Raw genomic sequence first — 14376 nt, 5'->3', positions numbered from 1 at the left:
GTGAGGAATGAAAGAAGAGAGATTGAGAGTGTAAATCCTGCCTACTTTCTTATGCTGCGTGAAATGGGCTTGCTTGTCAGATTTGGTTTCGTGAAGTTACAAAAATTGTCAGACACAGCCCCATCAGATCCAACGTCGAAAAGCTGTGGAGAAAGGGGGTTTCCTACGCTGTTCGACAATGCAAAAAGTATTTACTTTGAAGCATACTGATGCCTTTACTGTTCCATGGAAGTCTAAATGTTGTTCAAGGCTTTGTCACCTTGATCAGAATATGATTCTTATCCTAATCCTATTCAAAATCATTCAAATATACAATATCTGCCACAAGTAGTGTCGATCCAAAAATCCTGTCTCAAAGACCCATGTCGGTTGCAGTTGCAACCACAATTAAATTAGCAATACACGTGCATCGAAACAGGTACAAAAAAACCTTGTACATGTTCTGCTCAAAGGCAAAAGTTAAATGTAGATAAAGCCCTGTGGTGACATGTCTTTAAAAGCAAACAGCTTTATTTTGCGACATAAAGAAGTAAAATAGGAAAAGCACATTATGCTGTGTTCTCCACCACACCTGTCCATCAAATCTGAGTCAGCCTGACGTTTGGTGTATTTTCCGTCTCAGTCAGTCATTCAGTCAGTCAGCTTCTCTCTGCTGTGTGACAGAAAGAAGTGATGTCAGCGAACAGGTTTTCCAGGGAGCTCAGGGCCGTCACGTCTGCCTTCGCAGTGACTGATGAGGTTAGGAAGAGTGACGGGCAGCTGCACTCTTTTCTCAGCCTGCGGGCCTGCCTGGCATTAACGTTATGTGCCATGTTCTCAGAGGGAACCCGTCATTCACCCGTCGCTCAAATCGACAGACAGATGGTGCACATAGACACTGAACATGAAAGAGACTGGCAAAGCAGCAACAAATCCCTAGGTGGCCCTTCGTAGTTGAAGGGTGAGGGTTTCTCATCACCGTTGCTTGGCAGCTCGACTTCAACCGCATGGCCACACATGGACATCAAGGTGCCAACGGGCCCCGGACGAACATCAAAGTCGCTATCCATCAAACATGTCACATCTTATGAAAGGGAACAGCTTGCAGTGTGGCTTAGGTCTGGTCTGTTTTCACCTCATCTTCATGAATCATGACTACTTTCTTCTGCAGGTCGTGGAGGTTGCATGTGGAGCCGAATCAAAGCCACAAGATTTAAGAAAATAGATGCAATATTGTCTAATGTATAGACAATCTGTAACCTAGTTGTTTTTAGCAGTGAGAAAAGCATCTCTCCAAGGATGGCAAGTTTGATGTCAGGGTGGTCATACATTTACGTGTACACCATGAGACACTATAATCTGAAAAGGGTTTACTGCCACAATAAGTTACACTTACATAGAATTTGCCTTGGTGACATGGTGCATACATAAACAAACAAACATATTAAACATTAAAAATGGCAGAGTAAGCAGCACCCTAAGTGGTCAGACGCATCCTATTCACCCATCCAACTAAGCTGATACCTATCCCATTATTTCAAAGGCAGTGAAACATCCTGGACACTGGATACATTGGTCACACCAGTTAACATACTAAAGAAACTACACCAGAAATTCCTTTAGTACACTCTAACTGTTAAAGTGGCTATAAGCGATATTTGAAAAGTATGTGACAACGTAAAAGGGGTCGCTCATAGTGATAAACCTACAGAGCATTATTGCCTGAATATGCAGCTCCGCTCGGCTTCACAGAGCTTTATAGTGAGTTTCAGCTCGTTTAAATGTTCGGCCCACAACGTTAACATTTGATTCACTCTCACGGCTCTCATAGTGATGCCTTTTTCAGTGAAAAACCTCTACAAAGTAACTGACTATACATTACCAGCAGACTGACACATAGTGGAGCATTTAGCGGCTAAATAATTCAATATTTCTCTCACAAGCTGGTAGAGACCAAAAACGGAGGTAAAAGAGAGTGAATATTGGACTTCTATTCACCAGGTGGCCAGAAACGCGACTCCAAATGAATGCTCCATGAATGTCCCACTATGTGGTAAAAAGAAATTACTGGCATTTAGGAGAGAAAGCAAAGAAACTAAACTCAGGTAATTTACAACTGTTAACCCCTGGTGTATATGTCACCATAGATCTTATAGGTTAGGCAGATAAAGGGGACGGGTTTGTCTTACCGCTGGCTCAGACAGAAATGTAACATCAGCCTGTTGAATCTAACGGTTGAACAAGAATTTAAATGAGAAAAGTAAAGTAGGCTATTTCTAACTTCGGGATGAACTACACCCGGTTACTGGAAGATAAAAAGGCCTTGTTAGAACTGTCTGGGAGACAAGTATCACATTTTGTTTGAATATAACCATTATAAATAAAAGTATACCTGCTAAAGTACTATTTAAACCATATATCAATGTTTATATTGATTTCGTTATAACAGAAACTTATTCAGATAAGCTGAAAGTTATACAGTATATGTAAATGGGTTGCATATTGAAAAACGTTCTTAAGTCATTTATGCTGTACTTCCCTCCTCACACAACATATAAGGGCCCCATTTAGTTTTGAACAGGGGCCGCCCTGTTACAAGGTGACAATGCTAACCATATGGTATTATTAGGGTACAATTCCAAGAACAGTTTCAACTGTTAATTTGAAAGATACATTGTAACAAAGTAAAAATGTAGGTTTAACAGGGTTTTGTGTACTGTAGCTGCAGTCAGGGAGGAATTGTGGACATGAATATTGAGGATTGATAAAGCAGTAAAGCTTGTGTGCACAGTGACGACAGTAACACGACGACAGCGAGTGACCGTGGCAAGAATAAGTCGCGTGAGAGACAAAAGAATACAAAATATGCTTAGTTTTTTTTAATCTCGTCGATATTCAGAGACGGTGCACTGCATTGCTCTTTGTAAATTTCACACCGGCAGTGTGGGTAAAAAGGGAAGAAGAACATTTGCAAACTGTGAATCTGTGATGCTTTTTCATCTAAACTTGGACGTGTTCAGTCACAGCGGCTGCGGTAAATTTAAACACAAACAAACTAAACCAGATGAAACAGCGCCAACAGGTGCCATTTTGTGTGTCTTTTATTGTGGACATGACATTACATCTTTTTGAAATGATGTACAAAAGTGTAACAGAACTGAGAATGGCTCAGACGAGGTAGAGCTTTCACATCTGGCATGAAAACTACACAGTATTAAAAACAAAAACAACCCCGAAAAAATCAAATTAAAACAAACGCTCCTGTCTGCCTCTGTCCTCTAATCCTTTTTGAAGTGATAATAAATACAGATATCAACCAAATACATTTGGAATAATAATGTCTTCTAAGGTAAATTAATCATGAAATTCATAAAAAAAAAAAGAAAAAAAAAAGCAATACGGACACAAAAAATACAACTTAAGAAACATGATAATAACCCAACCAAAGAGAAAAAGAACAACACCTGCCAGCCCCTCTGGGAGGGCAGCCATGACTAGCTACTGAACAAATCCTACAGTTTAGCGAAGAGAACGACTAAAAACATACTCTTACATCTTTATGAAAAGAAAAAAAATAAGCAGTGCTGTGCCTAGCAGTATCAAACTTTCAATGGGGAAACGAAGCTAAAAAGCTGTGCCACACGGCCGTCACAGAACAAATCTTTTGCCATTAACCTATGGAATCACCCACACAAAAAGCCTCTAAACCAGAAATGACATTAACATGTGTTAGCTGGCACCATGAAAAGACATTCTCAAAGAAACCTTAGCTAGAATGGGACAAAATGAGAACGGTTAAAGCAGTAACCTAGTCTAAGAGCACTAGCAATGCCATTTGGTTTCTACCGCTGTATATAAGGGTTTGGTAAGAGTGGATTACAGATATACACTTTATATTACATACACTCACTCCTGCTTCATAGTTTTTCTAAGTCACACTTCGGAGTACAAATTCATAACTGAGGAGTTAGTCTTAAAGGGAATTCTGTACAACATTGGTATTAGTACTACACTACCTCGAAGGCTAGAGTATCCGTTTTCAAGTATTTTCACTACCCACACCTTCAGTATACACATTTGTGAATTATTAGGCATATTCAAGCACACAATGTATGTATGCATGACCCAACAACCCACTGGTATAGCGACCATTTCATCATCATGGAAAATCTACGGAGATCTCAAAATAGATGGCAAGTACAGTACTCTGTATGCTCTGTCATCTTTTAACAGGTTTGAATTTTGACTCAATATGCATACAAAAATGTCTCCACGGTTCCACTCTTGCTCTGTACGTCTGCGCCACTTTTAACTGCCTTGCTGTTCTTCTTTTTCCATCTCCTCCGAGCAAAGAACGGGGGCAGAATCACTTACTGCACCTTTAAAACAGGCTTTTAATCGCGAAGGAGGTAGGCTAGTATACAAAGCATAGAGGGAGGCTGGAGTACTTATACAGTATGGAGAGGTTTGAAAAGAATGCACGTACACACATAAATGCATACTCTCTCTCTCACACACACACACACACACACACACACACACACACAATACACCTGTGTTAAGGCTGTGGCGGCTCTACGATTCAATAGGCTTCAAAACGTCTCCATCTAAACTCTCTGGAAGCCTGACATCCTGAACTCTGGCTGCACTCTCTCTCTCTCTCTCTCTCTCTCTCTCCCTCTCTCTCTCTCTCTATGAGAATGCAAATCTTCACATCACCATTCAAAAAACTAGACCTGACAGTATGGGAGTTTTGGTCTGCTTAAATGCTTTGGTAACAAAATCAGCTCTTTACCTCTGGTAGTTTGTTCTGTTGAATGTGCATGCGCTGTTACAGCGGACATGTTGAATTATATGTCGCTTTTATCTGTTTAACCAACCTGTCACTTTTAAAGGAATAGTTTGGCACATTTTGGAGAAATATTCACTTAATTGCAGAGATTTAGACAAGAAGCAGATAAATACCACTCTCATGTTTGTCCAATAAAAATCCAGCAAGTGGCCGCTTAGCTTAGCTTAGCTTAGCACAGAATGGAAATGAGGAAACCAGCTAGCCTGGCTCTGAAATTCTCTTGTCAAATAGTTTGAGTCACTTTTAGAGCCCTGAACGCGTTAAACTTTTCACTACTTTACAAGATGAGAAAAGTCACAAAAAAGAAAGCTAACTTTGTGAAGAAGAACTTTCTTTTCTTCTCTTCTATCGAGTTAAGTATCTTGTGACCCCTGTGGTTACATTGGTGCTAAGGTGGTTAGGGCTGTTGACAGGCTTCCTACCAGAGAGACTGGGGTGGTTTTGGTACCAAAGCTTTCGTCTCTTAAAAACCAACAGGCCAAAAGGTCAGTGTTGCCCTTTAGCAATATGAATGAAAATGTTGCTGGCTAACACTAGTACCATATTCTCTTTTGCAAGCGCACAAGTCAGAGTTTAATCAGTGCAATCCACAGCCGAGCTAGCGTCTTCCTGCATTCCCCACTGTCAGACTAACTCAAAGTCAGAAGTGTCGGAAACACTCTTTATTATGATGGAGTTATGGAGGAAAACTGCCTACACTCAGTCCCTTCATCTTAAATGGACAATAATTGATTGCCCATAAAATTGGTAAGCTCATTTATATTGGCTATTAAAAACGCACACTCTTTTTAATGAGCACTAAAGCAGACACCTCCATTAACGCGCGCTCTCTCTCCCTCTCTCCCTCTCTCTCTCTCTCTCTCTCTCTCTCTGTCTCTCTCGCTCCTTCCAATCATCAGCTACACAGCCTCAGAGTGGTCACTGCACTTCTAACATTACACTCTGGACTGGAGGGAGGTGAGTTTTACACACTTGTGCACCCAGACACACACACACACACACACACACACACAGAGAGAGAGAGAGACGGAGACAGATGCAAGTCTTCATTTGTAAATTGACTGTTGATGAACTGCGGAGCATCTTTTTTTCTCATCTCTGATGATTGGTGTCCTGAGGAATGCACAAACTCTTATACAATAAAGCTAAGAAAAAAAACGAAAGGGGGGCAACTACAGCAGCCATGCAATGCCACAGTCCTTGATCAAAACACAAGCAGTTGCATTCAAGTTCAGTTTTTCCGCTTCTCTTCGTAAAAACGTCGCTTTTCTCGTAAAGCTGCACTGGGCAACTTCGCTCGTTGGTGCCTCCGGAATGGCAGCAAGAGGCAACTCTTTGAATTTTGAGGGCTTCAAGAGGCAACTCTTTGAATTTTGAGGGCTTCAAGAGGCAACTCTTTGAATTTTGAGGGCTTCAAGAGGCAACTCTTTGAATTTTGAGGGCTTCTATAATCAGAAATCCTTGAAAGGTGATGTAAACTACACACAATCTGCCCAGTGTTGCCAACCTTCAAACTAAATTAGCAAAAGATCGATCCTTGGTGAGTCCAGCTTTCCTGCTGAGGGGACACTTTTTCACTCTTCATTTCTTCTGTGCGGAGAAAAAAAAATATGTCCCACCTGTGTGCACACACCTGACACTTCTCTTTTCTTTTTTTTCTTTTTATTTCCAAATGCAGAATTTCACCAGAAATTCTTTCCGTTAGTAGATAAGACACTCTTCTCTGCTGCTAAAATTGCCTAGCACAGCTTTAACTAGCTTCTTATGTGAAAAAAAAAAAAACCCAACTACAAGAGTCTTCATTGTAGATAATTCTTCTAAGGTCATTAAAGGATGATGCGTGGAGAGGACTCCTCTGATTTTTAGGAATGGCGATAGTGTTTTTAGATTGTGTGATTCCCTGACTAGTCTGGTCCCACGTCCAGATCCCGATCTATCAGATGGTCTACTGTTGTTGTTGTTGTTGTTGTTGTTGTTGTTGGGGCGCTGGTGGGTGTTTGGCAGCCAGCGCTCCTCGCTCCTCCCGGCTCAGTAACAAGCTCCTTGTGTCTGGGTACTGGCTGTTGTCAAAAGGCATATGGTGGACACTCTGGACGTGCGTCTTTAGGTTCCCTTTCTGAGATGCTCGGTATGGGCAGAGCTGGCAGAGGAATGGCCTCTCCCCTGAGGAAAACGCACACAAAGCACACATTAGGTTGAAAGGTTCAGGTAGAGGCCAGAGAGGAACGCATAGACAAGATTTGGAGAGGACAAGACTTTTTAGAGAATGCTGAATATACAGGAGATTTAACAAGACACAACGGTGTACACTCGGATGAGAGCTGCAGTGGAAAATAAAAAAGGGGGCAGAAACAAACAAACACACAAGACAAGCATAAACCGAGACACATGATGGCATTCGTCTAGAAATAGGGGAATATTATGCAGGAAAAGAGCAGCGTTCACATTAAATTTCTTTCCTTTTTTTAACACCTAATTTCACTTAAAAAGTTAACTTTGCTTTTCGATCCTCAATTCAACACATGTACAGTATTAATCCCACAAGGGGAAATTAGTTAAGAGCAGCTACAGGCATACACCCACACATAACAGCACACAAGCCTACATATAGATCCTACACCCTGGAGAGTAGATAAGTAATAATCAAAAAAATAGATTTCATCCATTTAAAAGTCAAAATTGCAGAAGGGATAAATGAATTAGCGTGGCGATTAGTTTGAAAAGCAGGTAAAATATAACGACGTCTTGATGGCAACAGAGAAAAATTCAAACTCAAACTCTTCCTTTTCTCTTTCCTGCCATCTGGAGAAGAGCGCCACACATCCCCTGTCTGAACAGTCCTACTTTTGTATTTCTCTCAATCACCTGGGCCACCCCATGCCTCCCCACACACACACACACACACCCACACACCGTACTCTCTCTCCTAATTAGACTGACCTACAATGGCACAGACACCGCTGCAGAAATATATTAAAAAAATAAATAATAAGAAGACACTAAGCAACACACACCTGAACAAAACAAATGAGATTGCCATTTAATTGCACCTAATTATCATTTTGATAAATGGAAGAGTATCAAAGCGGGAAAACAAATGACTCCCTGTGCCCCTCCCGCACCTTTCTCCCTGAAGAAGAAACAGGGAAATATAGCTGTTATCATACATCATCAGAAACACAACGGAGAGAAAGAATGGGAGGGGAGGGTGGCGTGGTGCGGAATGGGGGTGGGGGGTTGAGAAAGAGAGAGATAAAAACAAAAAAGGTATAATTAATCACAGAAATCAAAAAAAGAAAGAAATATAAACAGCTGGAGAGACGGCGAGGTTAGACGTGAGAAGAAAAGCGAAGAACCTCCACGACATGGTCCTGCGAGGGAACATCGCTGACGGGACCGCCGCACTACATTATAATAAAGGTTATCGTCACCGTAAAGCAGCGTCAACACTACATCTAATTGGACCCCTCCGCTGCGCCTGCTCCCATCATTCATAGTGTGCGGTAAATCTGAGTCCATGTGTGTGTGTGTGAGAGATGTGTGTGATTAATTAAGATGTGTGTGTGCAGGGTGTAGAAACCGGCTCTTTCCGAATGTCAAAGCAGAAGAGATTTACGCCTCTGTTCCTCCTCTGTCTCAATGACTGACTCTAAAAACTCTTTAAAGACATTAGAGAAAGTACAGGGAATGTGTTTGCAATTCTTTACGTTTGCTACATGTTTGTGTGTTAAAAACCCATTTGAACTTTTCTTGTTCATATAACCATTACTTTCATTATTGGTCAATCTGTCCTTTCTTTCCTCATTTAATTGATTTTAATATTAGTTTGCATTAACTGCTTTTACTGATAGGCTGAATTACTGTTGTTTTATATGAATTTCTAACAGGAAAAAAAAAGCAAAAAAATAATGTGCTGTCACCCTAAGTTACCGTTGGACATTACACATTTGATTTACAAATTTAACTTACAAGTTTCATTGTATATATTTAAAAGTGTGAATTCAGTCCAGCCAAAGACAAAAACCACACTTGAATACAAAGAAGTGATGCAACCATGTTTTGAAAGAATCCGCAAGAATAGTGAACAGTGTTAAAAAAATAAAATAAAAGAATCACAATTATTATTGTATTAAGGCTTAAATTGAATTCATCAAGCGTCTGGTAATTTCTTCTCAATTAATAAAGGAACCACTAACCCTTCAAGTGTAATTCAAACAAAAATTGAAGTTTCTTTCCAACGAGACGACTGTGATATGGATTACCGGATACACACGCTAATGTCAGGTGTGATCCAGCAGCATGTCAGAGTGCCAGGTGTTAATGCCTCGTGCAGAAGGTGCCACATGTGACTGTTACACATGAAGAAAAAAAAATACACACACACACACTCAAAAGGATGGGGGTTGCGGGGGTTGACACAGACGAACATGCGGAGGTGAGACAAAAAATAATACGAAACATGCAGAAGCGATGAGGGAGCCCAGTGGTTAGCCATCGTGCCACATACTTGTTTGGGAGCTTCAGAAGCGGTGGTGTGAGCGTCAGTACCTCTGTGGAGTCCGTTAAAATCAAACCCAACTGTGGGGGGAGAAGGAGGATGGGGGGGTGGGGGTGGAAAAGGAGGAGGATGGGGGGGGGAAAAGGAGGAGGATGGGGTGGGGGGGGCATTCGGTTAAAAGCTCTACCAGATCCACACAAGCATTTTCCCTCCCCCACCCCCTTTCCACCACCACCCGCACACAGTAGCGTTTGCCACCAGCACCCTTGCTAATGGAGGGGAGCTGGCAGTGATGATGATGATGGTGGTGGTGGTGATGATGGTGGTGATGGAACCTGGTGGAAGCAAGTCCATGATTTAATATGACGCATGTTAATAGAGGCCTCGGGGTGGCTGGCCTTTTCTGCGTGTGCACGTCCAATGCTGAAGACAACCATCGGTGACAACATTAATTACAGCCTCGGCGAGTGTTTACCGACCCTATGCATGGGCGTGTGTGTGTGTGTGTGTGTGTGTGTGTGTGTGTGTGTGTGTGTGTTTTTTTTACAACAGGGCTTGCGGGGGGGGGAGCTGAGCGCTGCATCACTTACCATTTGGCCTCTGTCACTTAGAATCACTGGCTGTGTCACATATCATTCACACTCTCTATAAAGAAGCTACTTATCTCACTGTCTACTGTGATCACCGCCGGCCCGGCTGATGGACATGACAGGACAGCAGAGGGAAGAGGAAGGGGGGAAATGAAGAGGGAGGAAGGCAGACCCAATAGGAGAGGAGAGGGTAGAGGAGGAAAGGCGAGGTGAGAGGAAAAAGGGGAGAGAAAGAGGGGGAGAGAGACTGTGGGTGGCGAGGTGAGAGGAAATGAGAGGAGAGACGAGAAGACTATAGAGGAAATAAGAGCAGGAGAGCAGAATAAATGACAGGAAACAAGAGGGGAAAAGGAAGTGAAGAGAAGAAAAGGTCAGAAGAGAGGAAACAATAGAGGATATGAAAGAGGAAGAGGGGAAGAGAAAGTGCGAGATGAGAGGAAATAGAAAAAAAAGAGGACAGGATAGGATAGGACGGGTTAAACTGGGAGGAAACAAGAAAAAGGAAAGGAAAAGAGTGGAAATAAAGGGATTGAATGGAATGGAAAGTGCACTAAGGAAAAGTAGAGGAAAAGGCAGGATGTCTATATCAAGCTGTTTAGAGAATGGCATCGGGCACGCATGCAAATAGCCTCTTAAAGTTGGCGTGGACAAATGCTGTTCTGCCTCATTAGAATGCGCAATTCCATCTCTCTAATTGACATGTGATTAATAATGTATAAAATTTGTCACAGGTCAGTATCCGGAGCAAATCACGTTTCAGTTTAAAAAATAGAGACAGCTGCCCAGCCCAGGGCGGGGAAGGACTCACAGACTGGCTGTCACACTCAACTGAACAAAAAGATCTGTTTTGATTTATTTCGGAGAATGCGGGAACGTAGCGGACGTATGGACAGTCAGGCGATGAAATATCGTTGAGAATGCGAATCCCCATGCATATATTCTCTATATCTCATGCGAGTGTTTCTAAGTTGAATAAATGGCTGCGTGGGTGATGATGTGTGTGTGCACAGGTGTCACGGGAATGAGTGACTGTTGGAGGAGTGGCCATAAAAGTGGGAACATCTAGTAGTGCATGAATAACAAGTAGCTAATAAGGTTGTTCCACAGGTTTAAGCAGGATGCTGGACTTACAGTGTGCAACAAATGCTTGTGTCCTGAGGATGTTTGTCTGTCTGTCACACCCTTCCCTTTTAAATAATTCTACAGTTTCTTTAAAAAAACTCTTTTAGTTACTGCATACAGTATGACTTTAAAAACTCCTGTTAAAGGACTTGATTGTTCTGTTTGGGTTCCTGGAGACCCAGGACCCGATTTAACAGCACAACTAACATCCCTAACAATGTTTAATCATCTTGATACCATATCAAACACGTTCCACTTCCAGGATTGCCCAGGCGACGCTGGAAATTTCGCTGGATGTCCTTATTTTCGGCCAGATGTCCGTCACCTTCCGCTTTCTTTGTTTTGGCATTCTAATCTCCGGTGGATTTGTGAGGACTATGGTTAACTGCTCCTCAGATCTCTGCAGGGTGAATCCAGACAGCTAGCTAGACTATCTGTCCAATCGGAGTTTTCTGCTGCACGACTAAAACAACTTTTGAACGTACACGCGTTCCACCAAAACAAGTTCCTTCCCGAGGCTATTTTGCAGAGGCACCGTCGCTCCGCCCAGCGCTTAGCGCCGCCCAAGAGGATTGTGATTGGTTTAAAGAAATGGCAATAAACCAGAGCACGTTTCTCTCCCATCCCCGGAATGCTGCGTGGACTAGCCAGACCCTCCTCCGCAGCGCTGTGGGGGAAGGTCTGGTAATGCGAGACCATCTTGATACTAACTTAAAGCTATAGATAAGCATGATTTTGAACGTATGACATGTTTCAAAATGAAAATTACAACAGTTTTAATATCATGTAATTGACCCCAAACAGAAGTAACGGCTCGAGTACATTTCTTTGTCTTGAAATTACTTTTTTTGGCAAACATAATACTAATAATTCACATACTATTTGTTCATACATAGCCCATATAATATACAAAACATGAATTATTTCCTTATTTGTTGTAATACAAAAAAAAAAGCTTCATGTTCATTTTCACATTTGGTCACTTCAATCAAATGTGCAAGCTCAGTTTTAAAATACTTTTCTACACATTGGGTTTCAATAAGGTCAGAAGAAGGAAAATATATTTTAAGAGAAAAGGTAAATGCATTTATTATTATTTTTACGCATACAAGCAATGAGGAAGTAAAGCCAATTTCAACAAAACGCACGGGTTAAAAGCTGTGATCTAGTTGATCAAAATGAGGCGTTTCCATTAATTTGTCTATTAATTTGCCACTGGAAGTATGCGAAATGTATGAGATCTGTGTTCCTTTGAGTGGGTTTGTGTTTGTGAGTGGGTTTGTACCTGTGTGGGATCTCATATGAGTGCGCAGGTGGCTGGGCTGACTGAAACTCTTCCCGCACTCATGGCAGAAATACTGTCCCTGCCGCATCATAGACCTCAGCATCCCTGATCACACACACACACACACACACACAGACACACACACACACACACACACACAGAGAGAAGACAGAAACATATGATTAAACAAAGTACTAAAGAGCACATTTACATCACAGGTGGTCAAAACAGAGGTACGATATAAATCGAACATATGGGATGTACTGTTAGCAGATACAGCTGTGTTAAGATAGTTCTGGAAGTTATTATTATTATAAGTTATTCCAAGTCACCTTTTTTTTATCTATTTAATGAATGAATCCATATCACAACATTCTAAGTACTGTATGTCTTTCTTGCTACACCCATTTATAGCTCAGCAGATGTTTTGCCAAATGTGGTCTTGATCAGGTGTCGTCTATAAACAATGCCACTCTCTCAAAGACAGGTGAGTTTAAAACATAAGCCCTTTTTGGCACAGGTTTCACATATGGAATCTTAAAATTTCACATACCAAAAGACAAAAATGAAAAGCGTAAAAAAAAAAACAAAGGCGTTCAAATTCAAAGGCCAGTTTTTTTCGATAAGAGTGTTGGAAAAGGTGGACATCAGCATCAGTTTATTCCGAAGCAGAAGACATTTTGAGATTGAATGGCGATGTAAAGGTCAGTTATGGGCAGAAAGTGAGTGGGTGTACATAAGCACAGAGCCTGGCTGCAGCGGTGGAGGTAGGCAGCGTCAGTAGTAGTGGACTCGCGCAGGCATCATTAGTATGTCTAATGTGTCATTATGAGCGGCTAGCTCCCGGGGCTGGACTGCAGCTGTCACACAGCATCATCTCAGAGGCTGACAGCCAGACACACACAGCACACACACACACCGCATAAATTACAGGCAATTAAAACGCCCCGGCTGTGATGTGCCCGCTCTGCGGCCCGTGTGTCACATGTCAGGTGTGTGTGTCTGCGTGTGTATGTGTTTCAAGAGTTGTAGGCCTATATATGTGTGTCTGGTCCAAGGGAGGAAAGTGAGGCATAGGCTGTGGCGCACACTGGACACACACACACAATGACACAACAACACTACCATTACGTGCAAGTCAGATTAACATGTTGAGGGCCTCAAAAAAACTTGTTGAGTCTTTTTGGGGCTTTTTTGGCCTTCATTTGATAGGACAGCTGCAGACAGGAAAGGGGAAAGAGAGAGGGTGGACGACATGCAGCAAATTGCTGCGGTTTGGAATCTAACCTTAGCCGCTGCGGTAAGGACTGAGCCTTGGTACATGGGGCGCACGTTCAACCAGGTGAGCTACCTGGGCACCCCAAAACTTGAATTTTGATGATTTCAAAAGTTCTGTCTCGTGACATGACGTGAAATGAGTAAATGTGAAAGCAGGAAGGTTTTCTCTCAGTTAGTCTCGTAGTGGAGGTATGGGAAAGATCACATCATTGTTGATAAGTGAACTTTCCTGCTCTGTCAGAATTTCTGCAAAACTTAAAAAATTCTTTAAGCTGTGTTCATATTCGATAAAACTGAAATAATGCAAACTGGATGAATTAACAAGAGCATCATTCCATTAGTTGCATGTTACAAAATTCCATTTAAAACTTGTTTTAATGTCTTTTTTTTAATAAAAGTTAGACCAATGCATTTGCGGGGCCCATATATCAGCTGATGTTAGCTTATTGAAGATATATCGTTATTATCGTTGTAATGTCAGCCGATAAGAAACTACATATTGCGCTACAAACATGCCAAACTAGGGCTGAGGTAATTTAGAAAAAGCTTTGCCATTACATAGTTTGTCAAATGATTTTTCAACTGTGAAATTTTCCACTGAGTATGTATCTTGGTCGTAATAAAAATTGTTTTTAAATCAAAGTGATCTGTATCAAGATTGTACATTGTTTATGTTTTTAAAAAAAATACTATTGACTGATATATCATCATCCTCCTCATCAGATTTCTTAAACTCCCAGGCAATCTTTATTTAATTTTACTTTAAGACCAA

The 14376-nt window shown here is 41.6% G+C and overlaps 1 protein-coding gene across 4 annotated transcripts in view; it reads right to left on the bottom strand.

Annotated features, from left to right (window-relative positions):
* Positions 1–6145: 6145 nt before the first annotated feature.
* The window catches only part of LOC120562594 (zinc finger protein 516-like), a 47810-nt gene continuing 39579 nt past the window's right edge, over positions 6146–14376 (bottom strand). For 3 of the 4 annotated variants that reach the window (XM_039806390.1, XM_039806389.1, XM_039806391.1), the window contains exons 4-5: positions 12327–12431; positions 6146–6994 (exon numbers count right to left, since the gene is read on the bottom strand). In XM_039806390.1, coding sequence (XP_039662324.1) covers positions 6777–6994; positions 12327–12431 — 323 coding nt within the window. In that variant the 3' untranslated portion in view covers positions 6146–6776. Of the gene's footprint in view, positions 6995–9338; positions 9410–12326; positions 12432–14376 lie in introns of all 4 variants that reach the window. The other variant, XM_039806392.1, reaches the window with a different exon arrangement.

Source organism: Perca fluviatilis, chromosome 7 (assembly GCF_010015445.1).
Source record: "Perca fluviatilis chromosome 7, GENO_Pfluv_1.0, whole genome shotgun sequence".
In the NCBI taxonomy this organism is placed as follows: domain Eukaryota; kingdom Metazoa; phylum Chordata; class Actinopteri; order Perciformes; family Percidae; genus Perca; species Perca fluviatilis.
This window is presented reverse-complemented; position numbering and strand designations above follow the sequence as displayed.